The 20,666-nt window shown below is 44.0% G+C and overlaps 1 protein-coding gene across 6 annotated transcripts in view; it reads left to right on the top strand.

The window, feature by feature from the left end:
- ASTN2 (astrotactin 2) overlaps positions 1-20,666 on the top strand; it is a 1,018,233-nt gene that overhangs the window by 574,259 nt on the left and 423,308 nt on the right. For all 6 annotated transcript variants that reach the window (XM_008273385.3, XM_070066427.2, XM_070066421.2 and 3 more), the window contains one exon: positions 15,698-15,848. In XM_008273385.3, coding sequence (XP_008271607.3) covers positions 15,698-15,848 — 151 coding nt within the window. The remainder of the gene's footprint in view (positions 1-15,697; positions 15,849-20,666) is intronic.

Raw genomic sequence — 20,666 nt, 5'->3', positions numbered from 1 at the left:
GATCACCTAGAGGCTTGAAGCAAATCTCTTCCCTTTGCTAAGCCTCAGTTTTTACATCTATAGAGTGGGATCATGTCTGCCTGTCTTACAAGGTTGTTGTCAGTACTGCATGAAATACTACATGTGGAGAATTTGGGTTCTTTGCTCAATGTGGCCATGAAGAAAGTGATTGACACATTTAGGCTTGGATGAGTGAAAGAGAGGTTAGGTCTTCAAAGACTGGGGATCTGAATAAATCTGATATGCGCTGGTCACAGAGAAGCTTGTGAGGTTGGAAAGCAAAGCTGCCGCTGCCTCTATTTCTCCAAACACCAAGAACTTCTCAGGGGGGCCTTTCTGTGACTCAGCACAGCTGGCAAGCCTTATGCTCTAGAACTGACTGCAGGGCATCAGGCATCCTCTTTGGGGGAGGCAAGGACATGCTCACTTTTATTCCAGGGCTACTCATGGGAATGGTGCAGCAGCACATGGCAGAAGCTAGGTCTGGCTTGGACAAGAGCCAGAAGCAGAGCCCTCTGGCAGTGTGGGGGTGAGGCAGGCAGGACAAAAGCCTCCAGAACCCAACTTGGCCAGTGCTTGGTGATGGCTGTCTGGAGAACAAGCCAGAGTCTCTATTGCCGCTCTATACACCCTTGATGTTCACTGGCACCCTGACACCCCCACTGGCTTAGAGAAAGCCATGGAATGTGCAAGACAAGTAAAAGGGGTGGGGACTGCATTGGAGGGGGAAAATCGGCAATTCCCCCATTGCCATTGTCTTCAAGTGTTGGGTTCCTGATTCTTGGAATGAGTTTCAGAGCACAATCTTCTCCAGGAGGCATTCTGGGAGGAGAACACAGATGATACAATCTGATCAGCTGGATTCCTGTTGTAACTCCACTGTGTGTGTGTGTGTGTGTGTGTGTGAAGATTTGCTTCTTTATTTGAATGACAGAATGACAGAGAGAGAAGGAGAGATGGAGAGAGATCTTCCGTTCACTGGTTCACTCCCCAAATGGCTGTAAAAATGTGATGTGGCCAGGCTGAAGCCAGGAACCAGGCACTCCGTCCAGGTATCCCACAAAGGTGGCAGGGGCCCAAGTACTTGGGCCATCTTCTGCTATCTCTCTAGATGCATCATCAGGGAGCTGGATTGGAAGTGGAGCAGCCAGGACTTGAACTGGCACTCTCATGGATCATGGGCATTGCAGTTGGCAACTTCACCCACTGCACCACAATGCCAGCTCCATGATCCCACACTTAAGGAACTATGGGCTTTCTGGTGATTTCATCACTCTGATCCTCAGTTTTCTCAACTGCAAAATGGAGCAGTGAGATCTTCCTTGTGGACTTTAACTAGAAGGATTCTGTAGGGGGCCTGTGCTGTGGTGTAGTGGGTGAGGCCACTGCCTGCAGTGTCCCTCCCATATGGGCACTGGTTCAAGTCCCAGCTGCTCCACTTCTGATCCTGCTCTCTGCTATGGCCTGGGAAAGCAGTAGAAGATGGCCCAAGTGCTTGGGCCCCTGCACCCCCATGGGAGGCCCAGAAGAAGCTCCTGGCTCCTGGCTTCAGATGGGAGTAGCTATGCCTGTTGCGGCCATCTGGGGAGTAAACCAGCAGATGGAAGACTTCTCTCTCTCTCTCTCTCTCTTTCTCTCTCTCTCTGCTTCTGTCTCTGTAACTCTTCCTTTCAAATAAATATATCTTTTTAAAAAAGTTTCTATAAAGCACACACAAGAGATTTCTTTTTTCCCTATCACCCCATACCTTGGGCAATGGCTCATAACCCGATTTTAGAACATTCTTCCCTCTTGCCCAGTCTGTCCTCTCCTCTAACACCTGTCTTGTCTCTCTTCTGCTTTTCTCTCCCCTCCCTCCGTATCATCATTGTCCTCATCTTCTTTCCAGACCCAGTGTCTCACTGCTTTCTCCAGGAATCTCTTCCCCATTGCTTCTACCTGAGCATCCTGTGACACGTCTTTACACATCCTCTGGTGTTTGCTCAGCTTCTTAGTACAAGTCTTTCCTTGCAGCCTCTGCCCCAGCTGAGTATCTGATAGAGGGCCTGGCGCCTATAGTAGGCACAGGTGTGGGCAGCTGCAATAAACTTCTGTTACCCTAGAAGAAGCAGTTGGGGACACGGAGAAGGATTAGTGTTTGCATGTTCGTACAAGGTGCATTGCTTTATTCCCCCATTCCCCAGGCACCCTTTGAGGAAACGTGGCAGTGACCTGTTTGCAGATGAGAGAACTGAAGCTCAGAGAAGGAAGGAAGGTCACCTGTGTAAGGACAATCCACGGAGGCTTTTTAAAGCTTTTCTGAAGTCAAGTCTGTTTTTTCACCACGCCACGTGTGTCCCTTGAGGAAGGACTTATTTTGGTGTGATCATAGCTGAGTTTTAATTTCCTGTCTTTTTCTATCTGGACTCAAGCTTCTGATTATATTTACAAAGTCACAGAGATTCAGGGAAAAGCTTTCTCCATCAAACTCAGCCTAGACAGGAGCTCTTAACCTGGGTCCAGGCTACATACCCATGAAATTACATGGAGTAATAAAATATCTTTACTTTTCCAGTCTTTTGTGGAAACTTAGCATTTCCTTGTCATCTGTGCTACACATGGGTATGTTACCAGCAGCTGTGACTTTGTTCTCAACAGAAATTACATACAGTTTAGGTCATGGTTCATTTGCTGCACATTTTTTAAAATGCAGTTTATGCTCATCACTGCTTTGAATGTGTTGTTATTACACCTGCTACTAAATATTTTAATTTAATGTTTTGATAAAGAAGCATGTGTATTACAATGGACTTTGATAATATGTTGGAAAGTACTTCTTTTGTAATGTTTTTGCGTTTGGCTTTATGCTTATGAAAAAAATGATTCTACAGTGTTGCCTACAAGCCACATTCACCAGACTGACAAAGGGGCCCTGGGTACCATATCAAGAACCCCCATTCTCTGGGTTGGGGCATGGTCAGTGTGGGGAGCAACTCGGACTAGACTAAGTTACTCGAATTAAGACTTATTCTATGCATCTGCTCTCCCACAATATGGCGCTGAGAAGGGAGTAAACAGCTTCTACACAGCTGCCTCTCGCCAATTTGAGCTGCAGGAGCTGATCTTGCTCCTGATTGGAGGAGAGCAGCGTACTCGGCGTGTGGGTAGCAGAGTTGGGATTAGTGGAAGAGGACTATAAAGGAGGAGAGAGACAACATGCACCAGGAACATCTATCTGAAGGAACACCTGAGCAGCCCCCGAGAGAGCCGGCCGGCGGTGTGCTGCTCCCCCGCGGAAGTGGGGAAAGTGGCAGGGGGAACCGCCCTTCCACGGAGGTGGAAGGGATGGTAGCCAACCCGGGAAGAACCAGCAGCAAACCCGGGGAGGGCCGAGCAGACAAAAGAACAGCGCAGGGTCCTGTGTCGTTCCTCCGCGAAGAGGGGGAGCGACAGTCAGTACTGATTAAAAGTCTGCTTTCCATAGTAATAGTTGCCATTTAAGTAAAAGCCATTGTGTTGATCTTTGTTATGGTCTCAGTCCTCTTAGGAGTGTTTCATATGCATTTTCTTTTTTAAAAAGGTTTTTTAAGATATATTTGTTTGAAAGGCAGAGAGAGAGAGAGAGAGAGAGAGAGAGAGATTGTCCATCCACTGGTTCACTCCCCAAAGGCAGCAATAGCTAGGCCTGGGCCACGCTGAAACCTGGACACTAGAACTCCATCTTTGTCTCACTTGTGGATGGCTGGGGTCCAAACACTTGAGCCATCTTCTGCTGCCTTCCCAGGTACATTAACAGGGATCTGGATGAGAAAGAGAGCAGCTGGGACTCAAACAGGCTTTCCAATATGGGATGCCAGCATCTCAGGCAGTGACATAACCCCTGCACCACACACTGGCCCCTTCACATTTTCTTTTGTTCATTCATTGGTCCAATAAAAATCTGGGTACTGTTCCAGCCACTGACTGCAGTGAGCGTGGCAAAGTCCCCAGCCTTCACGGAGCCTTTGTCATCCCATGTCACCTTAGAAATAGGTGTTGTATCCATGAGTTATACAAGAGGAAACTGAGGCTCATACAGGCTATCTGAGCTAGATAAATAAATAAAGAAACAAGCAAACACAGAAAAAGGAGGGCTGTTTGGGTGCAGGGCTTCCTCTTAGTCATATGATTGTATTTATTTCTGATCTTGCTACTGATTGTATAAATAGGAACTGGGAAGGAAAGATTTATTTCTCTTTTTCTCTCTTTCCATTCTTATATTTCCACTTGATGTCTCAAAGTGAAATTGACAAACATAAGAGTAGCCTATTTGTGATGCTACAAAATGTTATTAGAAATTTGACCTGGAAGGAACCTTAGAGATCACTCCATCATTGAACAAATGTGGACTGTCAGGCCTAGAGAGGGTACAGGGGGACCTTTGCAGCAGAGGGCAGCAGAACTGGACCCAAATCCTGAGAACCCAGGCCTTCCCTACTCTGCAACTTGTCTTAACGAGCTTCTCTCTGAGTTGAGAGCTGTAAGAAGCTCTCATGACTCCGTGTGGGTATTTCATGAATAAACAATCTCCAAGCCTCAGCCTTTGTCATTGAACTTTTTTTTAAAGATTTATTTATTTTATTTGAAAGAATTATGGAGAGAGAAGGGGAGACAGAGAGAGATCTTCCTTCCACTGGTTCATTCTCCAAATGGCCAGGAGCCAGGAGCTTCATCTGGGTCTCTCATGTGGTATCAGGGACCCAAGGACTTGGGCCATCTTCTGCTGCTTTCCTAGGCACATTAGCAGGGAACTGGATAGGAAATGGAACAGCTGAGTCACAAACCTGCACCCATATGGGATGCCAGCATCACAGGGGGCGGCTTAACCTGCTATATCACAATGCTGGCCCCATCATTGAACCTCTTTAAAAATTTTGTTTTCATTTTAAAATCCTGATGGGATTCACAAGGGTGGTAGACAGATGGTGGATGAAGAGACATTCTACAATGGAGAGGTCAGGACAAGCTCAGGATGGAGGTAATGGCCTGTGTCAGAGGAGGTCAGCCTTGGCAATCAGAAGGGTACCATGGGCTGTGTGCATGCCCTGGCTTCAGAGGAGGGTGTGCATCATCCTCACACTCAGGGAAAGCTCTGGTGTGGCAAAAGCAGCAGGCCACACACTGGTATGATTTGGGACATGACACTCACCAAGGACATATGCCTTCCCCCAACCCCACCTCCTCCCCCAGTTCCCTTTTGGATGGGCCCCTCTGCTGTATGCTTGCAGAGCAGCCCGGATTTGTGAAAAAATCATCTCTCGTAGTTTATAATGGTGGATTTAGATATGGATGTATACACATAGATACAGACGTGACATGGGCATAGCCACAGCCATGGGTGTACATACACACACACATACTGCTGTTGAGTGACCCTGTTCCATTAAGAGGTTGTAGGCTCCATGAGCACAGGGCCAATGTCTGCTTTGCTTTATTATTACCTCCAGCTTCCATGGAGAGGACTGGGTAAATATTTGTTTAGTGAACAAATGCATTTTAAACAAGCAAAACAAAACCCTTTCTTGCCAGTGTCTTTTGGCCTGGGGAAGGACTTTCCTATGAATATTATTGTTGCCATTTCACAGACAGATAGTGGACATTGCAGTCATTTTCTCTTTGTTCCCAAGATCCCACAGGCCTTATGTTTGTCTCTTCCACCCAATTCCTTCAGCCCTGTCCTCACTCAGTAAACAGGTGCAGCAGGCCTAGAGCCCTGGGGGATGGGAACAAGGCAGATTCTCAGTGTGCAGGAAGTTCCAGGAAGTTCCAAGACACTCAAGGGAAGCTGTGAGACCACTCTGCACAGCAGTATCTATTTTCAACTTAAATTAGTGCAAACCTTAATTGCTACAGGAAGGAGAGAATTCAGTGTCAGCTGGAACACTCTGGGTGGGTGGGGTCTTAAAGAGGAAAGCAGGGCCCTACAAGGTAGAGCCCAGCTCTGTTGCTGTGACTTGGCAATGACTCACTCACTGCCAGTCCCCTCACCACCATCAATGTCAAGTCTGAAATATGAATGTGTCCATATCTTTTAAAATAAAAAGTAATATACAAAAAGCCAGAGTAGTAGCATGACCCCATTAGAGCTATAGCAAAAATTAAAGGAGAGTCATTGGAACTTAAAATTCTCATCATCCATTTCAGTAGGCATTAGTCCTATTAGTCCTTCTGTTACAGTCACCATGATGTTATATACCCCATGCCCTGGAAAATGGACTGTCATCCACAGTAGTCCTGGGTTCCCAGTGTGCATTCCTGCAGAGGCCAGCAGCAGTGCACAAGGAAGCAGCATTCCCATTGCTGATTAGCTCTGCACTTGGCCCTTTCCAGCTCGACCTGGTCCCTTCCCCTGGGAAGCTTTTTATCAGCTTATCCATATAATCCTTCTGTGGCTGGGCTAATTTTCCTCGTGCCTCCCTCACACCAGCTATATCATATCCTTTTCTGTGTTTTCCAGGACCAGCCTAGTCCCTAGAACAAACTGGACATCCATGAAACCTTCTAAACAACTAAACGTACCACATAGACTTCCAGGTCCTCCATTCCTCCTCCAGTGTTGAGCTGGTTACGTGCTAAGGCATGGTTGCTAGAACTTTGAGGCACACTTAGATGGTTCCTAACTATGACCAGTTGTGGACATTTACCTTGTTTCGGACATTAGATATGTATTCTCTAAGTTGTTTCTCATGCTAACTCTGCTAGCTAGGTATTAACAACCACATTTTTCAGATGAGAAAATGGGGGCTCAGAGTTTTAGGGGCTTGCTCACATTCTTATGGTGAGTGAGACTAAGCTTCTGCCTGACTTCTTATCTTCTGTGCTGCACAGTGGCTGGTGCTGTTAGGAGCTGAAAAGGCCCCCTAAACCCTAAGGCAGTTTGGTAGAGATGAAAACTTCGTTTCTATCAAGTGGTTGTCCTAGGTTCCTTCTCTCAGGAGCTCGGGACACAAAGTTGCTGGTTGTTACCAGGGAATAATTAGTGTGCATCAGCGGAGGGCTTGCCACTGTCTGGGTTGTGAATCATCCATTCACACCTCTCCAGGAGTGACGCAGACCTTTCCTGCTGTTTATGAACAGCAGGCCATGTCAGCATCTGCTCCCAGCTGCTCTGTCTAAGGCTCACCCTTCGTGGGGTGCAGGATGACTTGGCCAAGTGGAACCCCAGCGATGCATTTGCACTTGAACAGTTAGGTAATGAGAGGATGACAGCCACATCCTGCCTAGTGGAGTCTGGCTGGCACAGTCCTGAACAGTGTTATCAGAACAAGGGAATTAGGACGTCAGAGCTAGAGAGATGCTTGGAAGCCTTTCGACAATGGCTGGGCTTACTAGGTACAGAAACGGAGGTACAGAGAAGCCAAAGAAAAGCCATTATAGAAACCCACTCGGTACCTGGCATGCAGTAGGTATGAAGAGTTGCTGCCAGATGAATACTGAATGCATTTGAAATGAGCTTTTGTGTTTGAAAAGCACATTTCTTTCTTTAATTGATGCATGGTGCCCTCACAATCATCTACACGGGAGCAAGACAGCTAGTGTTCCCATTTTACAGGTGAGAAGACAACTTTCAGAAGAAACTTCATTTAGGAGAAAGAATGGGGACCCTGTGGTTCTACCTGAACTCCAGCATTAATTGCGGGGTTTTCACATGTTAATCAGGAAAAACACCCAGCCTTGCTGTGTATTTTTGTAAATAAATTTTACTGAAATACAACCCTGCTCGTTCTTGTGCAGATTGTCCTTGGATGCGTGTGTCTTACAAAAACGAGGCTGGGCGGAGGTTGGGTACCCTGCATGCCCAAGGTATTTGTCCTCTGCCCTTCTACAGAAAATTTGCCGACTCCTTTGCTTTGAGGTGATGTAGAGAATGTGTACAAAAAGCCCTGTGTGGAGTGCCTGGGGTGTGCTTGGGTATTTAATTAATATTGGTGTTTTCTACTCTCAGATGAATTCACTGATCAAGTGGAAGGTGGCTCCATTGGGATCTTTTTCCAGTTTTGTAAACCTCCCAAAGTAACATTTAAAGTATGGCATTGGGAGGATCAGACCCTGAAATGGGGGTGTTCTGGTCCCCACTCTGACCTGTGTGAGCTTGAATATTTCCCTACGAGCTGTGTGCAATGGAGTTAATATTGGCCCTCCTCCACCCCAACACTCAGATCACCACAGAATCCAGTATGCGACCTTATTTGGAAATGAAGTCTTTGAAAATATAATTAAGATAATAGATTAGGGTAGACTCTAAAGCCAGTGAATGGTTATCTTAGTCTGTGTTGCTATAGCAAAATACATGGACTGGGCAATTTATAGAAAGCAAAAATTACTTCTTTCAAACCTCAAGGCTGAGAAGTTCATGAGTTTGTTGAGAGGTCAAGGTCTGGGCTCTGCTTCCAAGATGGCACAATGAGCACTGTGTCCTCAGTACAGAAGAATCCTTTGTCTCCTGGAGAAAAAGCAGAAGTTAACAGTGAGGAAGTCCCTTCATGGAACCCTTTGTTAAGGGTACTAATCCCTTTCACAGGGTTCCATCCTTGTGACTTAATCACCTCCTGGGGTGTTCACTTCTTAATGCTGTTACATTGGTAACTAAGTTTCAATATGAATGTAATGGTGTCTTTTTAAGAGGAGAAGACACATAAATATAAGAAAGAAAACCTTCTGACAATGCAGGCAGAGATTGGAGTCATTGGCCACAAGCCAAGGAAAGCCAAGGGTTGTGGAGAGCCACTAGAATCTATGGAGAAACAGTGAAGGAGGGGCCTACAGAGGGACCTTGGTTATGGACTTATAGCCAGCAGAAATGTGAGAGAATATATTTACCTTGGTTTAAATGACCTAGTTTGTGGTTCTTGTCTTAGCCACTCTAGTAAACTACTACATTGCGCTTTCCCCTTTTATTCTGACATGGATAAAATGTGTTGTTGGACACAATCACAACCCAGGGAGCGTGTGCTAGAAACTACAGCAAACGCAGGCCCAGCCCCTCCTGCTCTTCCTCCTGGACACAGATTCCTACTGGCTTCACCAGTCGGAGAGCTCTGACTTGCTCAAGACACAACGGATTGCAGAAGCTAAACCTCAGCATGGGAGAAGTTCATAATCCGATGTCAGACAGACCCATGGGCACGGTACTCACGGCTTCGAGCCTGTGTAACATAGCTCCCCTGAACTCATTGTAAGATTACTGTGGGAATCAGAGGAAAGGAGCCCAGAACAGTTCTTGACACATTGGAGGAGCTCAGGAAATGATAAATGATGAGAATGTGCTGATGGTGCTGATGGTAGTGATGGTGGTGACTGCTGCAAAGCCTGAACTCTCACCCAGATCTCCCGATATGCAGGGCAGCACCCCTATATCCAAGCCACCTCTACCCCTAGAACTTTTCCACTCATCCTTTCATTCCCCTCTATTGTGGCCACTCAAGACCCAACAGACCCCAGACTCGGATGAAGGACTGAGTCTCTGCATAAAGAAAGCACCAGTGTCTGGCTGGGCTTCTGTTCTCGCCAGGGCTCAGATTCTTTATTTCCCAACCTGACACATTCACTTCTCTTGACTTAGTAACAGCCCCTGTGTCAAGCTTTTGTGTCTTAAGTAATGTTCCTCACACTTACCTGATGTTTATGCAGAATCAATCCTTCTAACAGCTAACAGCCTCCTTATTTGTATAGCCTGAGCCAGCTCTGCTTCCACAAGGAAGGTGACATTTTGCATGTCTTTCTCTTTGCATTTCTGTCTCTGCTCTCTGTCTCCACCTGTTTCTGCTTCTACTCAGTGTTTTTTCTTTGCCCTCATTTTCTGTCCTCCTGCAGCTGTCTCTGTCTTCCTCACCTATCTCTCCTTCTCTCCTCCTCTCACTTACACATTTCTTCCGTGTTTATCTTGCTGTAATTTCCTCTCATTGTTTTGCATATTTTTCTCCTTCATATTCTCCTACATTATTATTTTTAATTTCATACCCCTTTTACATACTTTCTGCCTCCATTTCCCTCACTTTTAATTCTTTATATGACACTCCTCTCTGTGTATCTCTCTATATCTCTCTGAGTCTCTTTCTATCTATCTTAATTTCTCTGATCATCTATCGATGTATCTGTCTAGGCATCAATCTACTAATCTATCTATTTATCCATTCATCCACCCATCCATCCATCATCCTCTGGATAATTTTATATGTTTCTGCCCCTCTGCTTTCTTTTTTTCTAGCAGTTTCTCTCCATTTGTCTCTTCAGTTCTTCCCACCCCCAGAACAGCTCCCCCTCTGTCTTTGTCTCTTCCTCTCCCTTTCCATTCATTCACCCTGTCAGGGTGTTAATATTTTAATAGCCTTAATATCTTCCCAGGATCCTCAGCTCTCTTCATGATTCAAAAGTGGCAAGTCTTCCAAGAGCTTCACTTCAGGAACGGTTAATTCTCTCCCCCAACATACCTGTCACCTCATTTTATAGAAAGCTAGCAAGTGAGGGATAATCCTGGCAGCTCCTCTCCTTTGTCTCTGAACTGTGCCTAGAATATGGTGGATTTAGAATGGGAGCCCTGAGCTGAGGAGAGGGAGACATGTGTCCTATTGGGGAGGTTCTTGGTACAAGGATCAGCCAATGAAACTACCCATGCCTTCTGGGGTTTTCTTGGTTTCACTTGAAAACATTTCTGTTGCACAAGTTTTTTCTAGGTCCTGAACTGGGGGCTAGAGAGGGATGAATCAGTCTTGAGTCCTTTCTTTAAAAAGCTTAAAACTCTCAGGGAGACCATGGAGCTAATGATTAAGATCAATAAGATAATAGATTTAAACAGTGTGCTCTAAGGGAAGAGGAATTAATTCTAGGAGGGGAGACAGAGACAGCTTCACAAAATGAGTAACAGTAAGCTCTGTAGAGACAAGGAAGTTGTCTTATGTCACTGCTCTATCCTAAGACATATGATAGTGCCTGCTACATAGGAAGCACTCAGTAGGCAGGTGCCACAGATGAGCAAATGAGGGACTAGTTTTCAAGATTTCCCAGGATTCATTGGGTATGGACTTTATGGAAAGTATGAGGAAGGCTCTGCAGAGGTGAAGGTACATACTGTACCCAGAGCCCCTCTTTAAGACCATGCACCATTCCTCCGCTGTGAATGTCAGATTATATGTCAAACAAGAAGAGCTCTGTGGCTAGTGAATGGAGGGTATGAGGTCTGGGCAAATGCATCTGGACAGGCCCACTGGAAGTGGATTATGAAGAGCCTTAAATGCCAAAAAAACTAACTCAGATTTTCTCCTCTAAGTCCTGGGGAGCTATTGATCAAATAAATATCTAATTAGTGCTGGAATTTCACAAGTCGACTGCCAGTCAGAGTGAAAGACGGGAGAGAAGAGGTAAGAGTAGGGTCAAGAAATGAGCTGTGAGACCCAAACCTATAGCTCCAGACCTGGGAGGGAAAAGAGGGGAGAAGGTAAAAGGGTAGTCCAGAAATGTCACCAGTGGTCCACGTAGGCCTCTTCCTGCTAATGTGCATACACAGGCATCCCCCGTCTTATATCTCTGGGCTCCATGAGGCAAATATCATGGAAAAATTACAGAGCCTTTTCTCCTTTCCTTTGGTAGCTTTGTATATCTCTGCAACTGTGGGAATCGTGCATACCCAGCAGTCTCCCTTGGGGCCCTTTTTTCCCTCAAGGCTAGTATCCAGAAATTCATCTATATCCCCCATGTTATAGAACACATCATTAGGATTGTGGCAGATCGATGGGTTGCAGTATTATGTCTCACTTTGTCTTTTTGGAATCTCATTTGCAACTATGCATTTTCCCAAAATTTCATTTCCATTAGCTGTTGATGACAATCTTGATGGTGTGAAAAACAATGCTCTAGGGGCTGACAATGTGGTGTAGTAGGCTAAGCCTCCACTTGGGATGCTGACATCCCATATGGCTGCCAGTTCATGTCCTGGCTGCTCCTCTTCTGATCCAGCTCTCTGCTATGGCCTGGGAAAGCAGTGGAAGATGGCTGAGGTGCTTGGGCCCCTGCACCTATGTGGGAGACACAGAAGAAGCTCCAGGCTCCTGGCTTTGGATTGGCTCATATTCAGCCGTTGTGGCCATTTGGGGAGTGAACCAGCAGATATAAGACCTTTCTCTCTGTCTCTCCCTCTCTCTGTCTATAACTCTACTTATCAAATAAATAAATAAAATCCTAAAAAAGAAGAAAAGAAAATTAATGTTCCAGGGTCAGACTCTTGCATTTGTACCTTGGCTCTGTGATAATTGTCTAAGTCCCACAGCATTTCACAGTTTCAATTTTATATCCATAAAGTTCGATTAATAGGAATGAACCCAATTTCAAAGTTGCTATCTGGAGCTTTATAATGTGATAAAACAGTTACAGTCAAGCTCAGAGTTGTGTAGTGGGAAAAACTTTCTCTTTGAACTCAGATGGAAGTTGGTACAGATTTCGATTCTGTCACATTGGAAGCTCAGTAGCTTTCAACAAGACACTTTGCCTTCCTAAGCCAAAGCTGACTTATTGGCAAAATGAAAACATCATCTCTACCTTACAAAATTCTGAGGATTAATGAAATGAAGAGTTCTAAATGAAGTTCTAAATCCATTTTTGTCTATTTCAGCTAGACTTAAGCACATCTAATACATTGGTTTAGCTGTTGTTATTTTTCTTTACTTTTAAATATTTATATTATTTTCTTTTTTTTGATTTTTTTTATTTAGTAAATATAAATTTCCAAAGTACAGTTTATGGATTACAATGGCTTTCCCCCCTCCATAATTTCCCTCCTATCCACACCCCTCCCATCTCCCGCTCCCTCTCCTATTCCATTCACATCAAGATTCATTTTCAATTCTCTTTATATACAGAAGATCAATTTAGTATATATTAAGTAAAGATTTCATCAGTTTGCACCCACACAGAAACACTAAGTGTAAAATACTGTTTGAGTACTAGTTATAGCATTACTTCACATTGGACAACACATTAAGGACAGATCCCACATGAGAATTAAGTACACAGTGACTCCTGTTGTTGACTTCACAATATGACACTCTGTTTATGGCTTCAGTAATCACCCCAGGCTCTAGTCATGAGTTGCCAAGGCTATGGAAACCTTTTGAGTTCGCCGACTTCGATCTTATTCCGACAGGGTCATAGTCAAAGTGGAAGTTCTCTCCTCCCTTCAGAGAAAGGAGGTACCTCCTTCTTTGATGACCCGTTCTTTCCACTGGGATCTCACTCGCGGAGATCTTTCATTTTTTTTTTTTTTTTCCCCAGAGTGTCTTGGCTTTCCATGCCTAAAATACTCTCATGGGCTCTTCAGCCATATCTGAATGCCTTAAGGGCTGATTCTGAGGCCAGAGTGCTGTTTAGGACATCTGCCATTCAATGAGTCTGCTGTATATCCCACTTCCCATGATGGATTGTTCTCTCCCTTTTTTATTCTATCAGTTAGTATTAGCAGACACTAGTCTTGTTTGTGTGATCCCTTTGACTCTTAGACCTATCAGTGTGATCAGTTGTGAACAGAAATTGATCACTGGGACTAGTGAGATGCATTGGTACATGCCGCCTTGATGGGATTGTATTGGAATCCCCTAACACATTTCTAACTCCACCATTTGGGGCAAGTTCGATTGAGCATGTTCCAAATTGTTTTTTTTTTTTAACTTTTATTTAATGAATATAAATTTCCAAAGTACGACTTATGGATTACAATGGCTTCCCCCCCATATCATCCCTCCCACCCACAACCCTCCCCTTTCCCACTCCCTCTCCCCTTCCATTCACATCAAGATTCATTTTCGATTATCTTAATATACAGAAGATCAGCTTAGTATACATTAAGTAAGGATTTCAACAGTTTGCTCCCACACAGAAACATAAAGTGAAAAATAATAGATGATTTTTTTTAAATGATGATGAAATCAGATCAGACCTATTGTCATGTTTAATCCCAGTGAGAGTCAAGTTGGGAATTGATAATTTCTTTTTTTTTTTTTACAGAAGATCAGTTTAGTATGCATTAAGTAAAGATTTCAACAGTTTGCACCCCCATAGAAACACAAAGTGAAATATATTGTTTGAGTACTCGTTATAGCATTAAATCTCAATGCACAGCACATTAAGGACAGAGATCCTACATGAGGAGTAAGTGCACAGTGACTCCTGTTGTTGACTTTACCAATTGACACTCCTGTCTATGGCATCAGTAATCTCCCTATGCTCCAGTCATGAGTTTCCAAGGCTATGGAAGCCCTCTGAGTTCTCCGACTCTTATCTTGTTTAGGCAAGGTCATAGTCAAAGTGGAGGTTCTCTCCTCCCTTCAGAGAAAGGTACCTCCTTCTTTGAAGACCTGTTCTTTCCATTCGGATCTCACTCACAGAGATCTTTTTGCCAGAGTGTCTTGGCTTTCCATGCCTGAAATACTCTCATGGGCTTTTCAGCCAGATCCGAATGCCTTTAGGGCTGATTCTGAGGCCAGAGTGCTATTTAGGACATCTGCCATTCTATGAGTCTGCTGAGTATCTCGCTTCCCATGTTGGATCACTCTCCCCTTTATTTATTCTATTGGTTAGTGTTAGCAGGTACTAGACTTGTTTATGTGCTCCCTTTGACTCTTAGTCCTTTCATTATAATCAATTGTGAACTGAAATTGATCACTTGGACTAGTGAGATGGCATTGGTACATGCCACCTTGATGGGATTGAATTGGAATCCCCTGGTATGTTTCTAACTCTACCATTTGGGGCAAGTCAGCTTGAGCATGTCCCAAATTATACATCTCTTCCCTCTCTTATTCCCACTCTTATGTTTAACAGGGATCACATTTCAGTTAATTTTCAACACTTAAGAATAACTGTGTGATAATTACAGAATTAAACCAGTCATATTAAGTAGAACAGACAAAAAAACTACTAAGAGGGATAATGTATTAAGTTGTTCATTAACAGTCAGGGCTATGCTGATCAAGTCACCGTTTCTCATAGTGTCCATTTCACTTCAACAGGTTTCCTTTTTGGTGTTCAGTCAGTTGTCACCGATCAGGGAGAACATATGGTATTTGTCCCTTTGGGACTGGCTTACTTCACTCAGCATGATGTGTTCCAGATTCCTCCATTTTGTTGCAAATGACTGGATTTCGTTGTTTCTTACTGCGGTATAGTATTCTAAAGAATACATATCCCATAATTTCTTTATCCAGTCTACCGTTGATGGGCATTTAGGTTGGTTCCAGGTCTTGACTATTGTGAATTGTGCTGCGATAAACATTAGGGTGCAGACCGCTTTTTTGTTTGCCAATTTAAACTCCTTTGGGTAAATTCCAAGGAGTGGGATGGCTGGGTCGAACGGTAGGGTTATATTCAGGTTTCTGAGGAATCTCCAGGAGCATGTCTCAAATTGTACATCTCCTTCCTCTCTTATTCCCACTCTTATATTTAACAGGGATCACTTTTCAGTTAAATTTCAACACCTAAGACTAAATGTTTGTTAATTACAGAGTTCACCCAATAGTACTAGAACAAAACAAAACAAAAAAAGCTAAAATGGATAAAGTATTACATTGTATATTATTTTCTTGATTACAAATAGAATAAATGATAGCTTCACATGTAATGAATTCATACTGATTTTTTTTTTAATCCAGTGATGCAGATGTCTCTGGGGTTTAATCATCCCTTTCTCTCCAAGGGAAGAAGCGATGCTGTCCACCTACTTTGAAACCATCAATGACCTGTTGTCCTCCTTTGGGCCTGTTCGTGACTGCTCTCGGAACAATGGGGGCTGCACTCGCAATTTCAAGTGTGTGTCTGACCGGCAGGTGGACTCCTCAGGATGTGTGGTAAGTGCCCGTTTGGCAAGAACTTGGCACTGTCCAAGGTGTCAGGGTCCTTCCTTATGCAGGAAACTGACCAAAAAGGATCCTGTAACAAAGCTCCTGGCTCTGTGGCCTTGTGCACATCAGGCTGCCTAGATTTCCTCACCTGTAAGTGGAGTAATTACCTCTTAGAATTGTTGGAAGAATGCAAATAGATATTAGAACTTAATTACCTGCCATACAATAGCTCCTTGAGCGCCCCTGGCCTCCAGACGTTTATAGTCCATTTGAAAAAAGTAGGATATGTCTTATATCTGTGGACACAAGGTGAGGAGCATGCCAATGAGATGTACATATCACAGGAAGGAGTCACTTTGATGTGATCCTGAAGAGAATATTCCAGAGTAGACCTAAGATTTGTAGATGTCTTCCTTGAGAAGTTGTTGCTAGAATTGCCTTCAAAAGGAATAGGTCAACGTATGTTAGGAGAAGAATGGGGATGGCTAAAGCAGAGGCTTGGAGAGGGAAGGCAGTCTTGTTTACATGGGTTTTTAGTATTTCATGTACCATAAGCATTCAGGAGAAGATACGTCAAGTTCCCTGTAGCCTATAGGAGGGTCCCAAAATTGATGCTTTGTTTTAAGTCAGGCTTGGGTGATTGTTTAGAAAGCGGATTCTAAGGTTCTACCCCTAGAAATTTTGACTCTTTGGAGGGAGGATAGATCTTAGGAACTTGAAATTTTAGCAATTGAATGCGTGTGTGTGTGTATGTGAGAGAGAGAGAGAGAGAGTGAGTGAGAAAGAGAGAGAGAGAGAATGTTCAAATATTCATGCATGGGAAACAGTATTCTATAGGCTAAACTCAACCTGGCACTTAATGCCCTTTGTTCTGAACCCTTTCAAACCTCTCTAGCCCCATCTCTTACTACTTTACTTAATTCTACATTAGAGCTAAATGGAGCTATTTAGGGGTAGTTCTTGAAACAAGCATGTCCATTTAATGCCTCAGGACCTTTGCTCTTACTGCCTAGAGTGAATTGCTCTTGCAGCCCATGTAGTAAACAAGTAGATCTCTTCCTAAAGTCATCTCCTTTATGAAGACTTTGCCCTCTCCCTACCATGGCTCTCATCTCCTCCAAGAAAAGTGGTTGTGCTCTTCCAAGGATCATCACTCTTTCCTGTACAACATGTATTATATCACCTGTGACTTTGCAGCACAGACTTGTTGATCCCTCCCAGTAAACTGAGGAAGGACACAGGGAACCTGCTGTTGATTCAGCTCAGAACCCCAACATTACTCATCACATTAAATGAAGAAGAACTAAAGAACAATGGAAAGGGAGGAATACGGCCAGGGATGGACTAAGCTCACTGAATGAAGTGCAAGGGAAGTAGAATATACAGTTAATGCTTAATGCATCTGCACACCAGTTGGAGAAGTAGACAAAAGCCAAGAGACCACTAAAAAAGAGAAGATCTAGAATATGAGCTGATGCAATGAAACTATATTTGAGACAGAAAGATTGATGAATCTTCAGAGGTAGATAGGCAATTGGTTATTTAATTAATTAGCATTCTTAGGATTATAAGTGACAGAAACTCAACTCAATCTAGTTTAGGCAAAAAGAAAAACTGTACTGGCTCAGATGGAAGTCCATGCACAATTGGATTGAGGGATAGCAACCATGTCAGCGGGGTCCTTCTTTCCTTGGCTCTGCTTTCCTTAACATTGTTCCATATTCATGCCAGCTGTACCCTCTGTACTCAGTGAGTCCTGCACAATAAGAATGCCTCTTTCCAATCTCTCCTACCAGTGGCACAAAATTCTATCTCACTGAGCCAACTTGGTTCTCATGAAAATCCATGTACCAATTGCTGTTTAAGGAGCTAGACTGAATTTGTCCCAGACCAGTCATAATGGACAGTTTAGCCAAGAGGCAGCTGTACTGGTACTTGGTCCTGAGATAGGGGAGAAGGCAAAGTCTTCTAAAGAAAAGTTGGATGTTTGCTTAGTATACATTAGCAGCTTTCTACTTCAGAGTACTGCAATCCAACCCTTCATTTTGCGTATTGGAAAATGAGGCCCAATGCAGGAGAGGAGGATCTGCCCAGGTCTTAGAGAGAATCAGTGGACAAACAGCTCAAAATGATGTTCCAAATCCATGTTGTCTCCAAAACATGAGCCTGACTTTTATGAAAGGATTAAGCTGTCTGCCTGTTTCCTCTTTTCTATCAGTTCTCTTTCCTGGACTAATTAAACTCTTTATCCTTGAGGATAGATGTCCCATAAGAGGATATCTCAGAATGCAGGTCGATGAGTGTGTATGTGGGGGTGTAGCAGAAGTTATCATTCGTTCCCTCCCACCAATTTAAACTGGAAAAATAAAGAGAGAAAGAACATTCCTTCTCTGGAGGTTAAGAGAAGCATTCAACTGTCTGATGAGGCTGTCAAAGACCTTCCTCACTAGATTAAGGATTTAATGTTAAAACCGTAACTCCAGGGTTCAATGGAACAAGCTCTTCTCTGTGCCTTCGGGTTACACAGGGCAGTACTCACTTTTACACTGAAGTTCAAAATCCCTTTCATTTCTCTGTAGACTCTCTATCATGCCTGCAAAGAAAAACTTTTTCTCATAGCCCCTTCTAAGAAATACCTCCTATTTTTAGACCACTTTCAAATTTTCGAAGCATGTCTACATCTAATAATTCATCCTCACAACAAACCTGGACAATAGATTATCTCATGAATGAAGAAACAAGGCTCAGGGAGCAGAGGACTTTCTGAGGTACGACCACCAGGTGGCAAGAACCTTCAATATCAATCTTAGTGCGAGGGCCACTTTGGTTTGCGTTCTGGTGAAGCTGAGAGGACGTGGCAGTGAAGACGTATGGAACAAAATTTGCTTTAAGTGAATTGGGCTTAGCTTTGACTTGGGCAATGAGCAACATTAGAATCTGCATTGAATTCAATAGCCTCAGTTTTCTGTCTTTCAAAAGGGTGCAGGAGTTTTTGTACTTAAAGATTTTCTGAAAAATCAAAGAATACTAATGGCAATGATTTGCAACTTACAAAGTGGCATTTTTGTTTGAGATGATGAGACAACATGAGTGACATATTTGCATGTAGTAGGCATGATATTTGGGGCCACAGAAATCTAGGAAAACAACATGTCTCATGTCTTAGAATGTTTTTTATAATTTAATTTCTCCTCTGCTTTATCCATTGGTAGTGGGAAAAGTAATTCTAATCAGCTTTGGTTTGCTGACTCCCACACCTCCTGACTACTTAAGTTCCAGGGGCTATTGTGTACATAAGGCATGGGATTAGGGGACACTTGGTGTGGGGCTGCTTCACTCAGTCTGGTACTTGCCATCTTACCTGTCACTGGCCTATTACTCATTCTTTCTGATGTATGTAAGAGACTCTCTATTCCTACCTGGTTTACAAGTGTGTGGTCCATCCTGGAATCTGTTGTCTTGTACTATTCATCCCACAAGGCCATTTAAGGGCAGTTGGCTTTGTCTATCAGAAAGCTTCTCCACCCTTCTGAGGGCATGAAAAATATCCAGCAGCTCTTCTACAGCACATAGCAGGTCTGAAGGAGCTCATTGGAAGTTCTTCTGACCTAGATTTGCATGAAGGCATTTGTAGTCAGCTGGTTCCATACCAGCAAAGAATACTTGACCATGCTTCCCATCGACCAGGTGCTATGTTGCCAGTGGTGCACAGGCCTCTTTTAGCTTCAGAGCCCTCAAAACCACCTTAATTTCTACAGCCTCTCATCTGCTTTGAGCAGCCACATGGTCAGCCTTTTGGGAACAGAGCATGGCTCCCTTTTATGGGCATAATTGGCCTTTACCAGTTGACCTCCCTTCATTTCCATATTTCTCTCTTCCCACAGTTCAGTGATATTTCCTTCTTTGTGGTTAGGAGGAAGCCTACTTCTATAACAGATCAGAGTCTTCCACTGTTTTATTATCATTATTTTACCCTTTATCTGGACATCAGCACAAAATAAAACATATGGCTTCTTTTGCTTGGTTTTCTGATTTTGCTACTATGGTCTTCCCCTGAAATAATATGTCCCCCAGATTTGTAGCTGATCAGTTTGGGGATGATGATAAGATATGTGCTCAACAGAATCATCCCTTACCCCCAAGGATGTCAACATCCTGATGCCTGGAACATGCGACTGCTATCTTGTAGGACAAAAGGGAGAATTAAATTTATGTGTGGAATTAAGATTACAGATAAACTGACCTTCAAAGAGGGAGATGATCCTGTGTTACCATGGTGGGCTCCAGGTAATCACAAGTGTATTTAAAAGTGAAAGAGGGGCCAGCGCTGCGGCTCAATAGGCTAATCCTCCGCCTGCGGTGCCGGCACCCCAGGTTCTAGTCCCGGTCGGGGCGCTGGATTCTGTCCCGGTTGCCCCTCTTCCAGGCCAGCTCTCTACTGTGGCCTGGGGAAGGCAGTGGAGGATGGCCCAAGTGCTTGGGCCCTGCACCCGCATGGGAGACCAGGAGAAGCACCTGGTTCCTGGCTTCGGATCAGCATGATGTGCTGGCCGCAGCGCGCCAGCCGCACCAGCCATTGCAGGGTGAACCAACGGAAAAGGAAGACCTTCCTCTCTGTCTCTCTCTCTCACTGTCCACTCTGCCTGTCAAAAAAAAAAAAAGTGAAAGAGGAAGGCAAATGCGTGGGTCTGAGAGTTGCATCACCGCTGGCTGTGATGGTAGACAAAGGGACCCAGAAAAGAATGTCTCTAAAAGAATTCTCTAGAAGCTGGACAAATAAAGTGTGGGGTTCACCCCTAGAACCTCTACAAAAGAATGTGCTCC

Source organism: Oryctolagus cuniculus, chromosome 1, assembly GCF_051225735.1.
Source record: "Oryctolagus cuniculus isolate XC-2025 breed Fujian yellow rabbit chromosome 1, ASM5122573v1, whole genome shotgun sequence".
NCBI classification, from domain to species: Eukaryota; Metazoa; Chordata; class Mammalia; order Lagomorpha; family Leporidae; genus Oryctolagus; species Oryctolagus cuniculus.
Note: the sequence above shows the minus strand (reverse complement) of the source record. Positions and strands in the feature narration are given on the sequence as shown.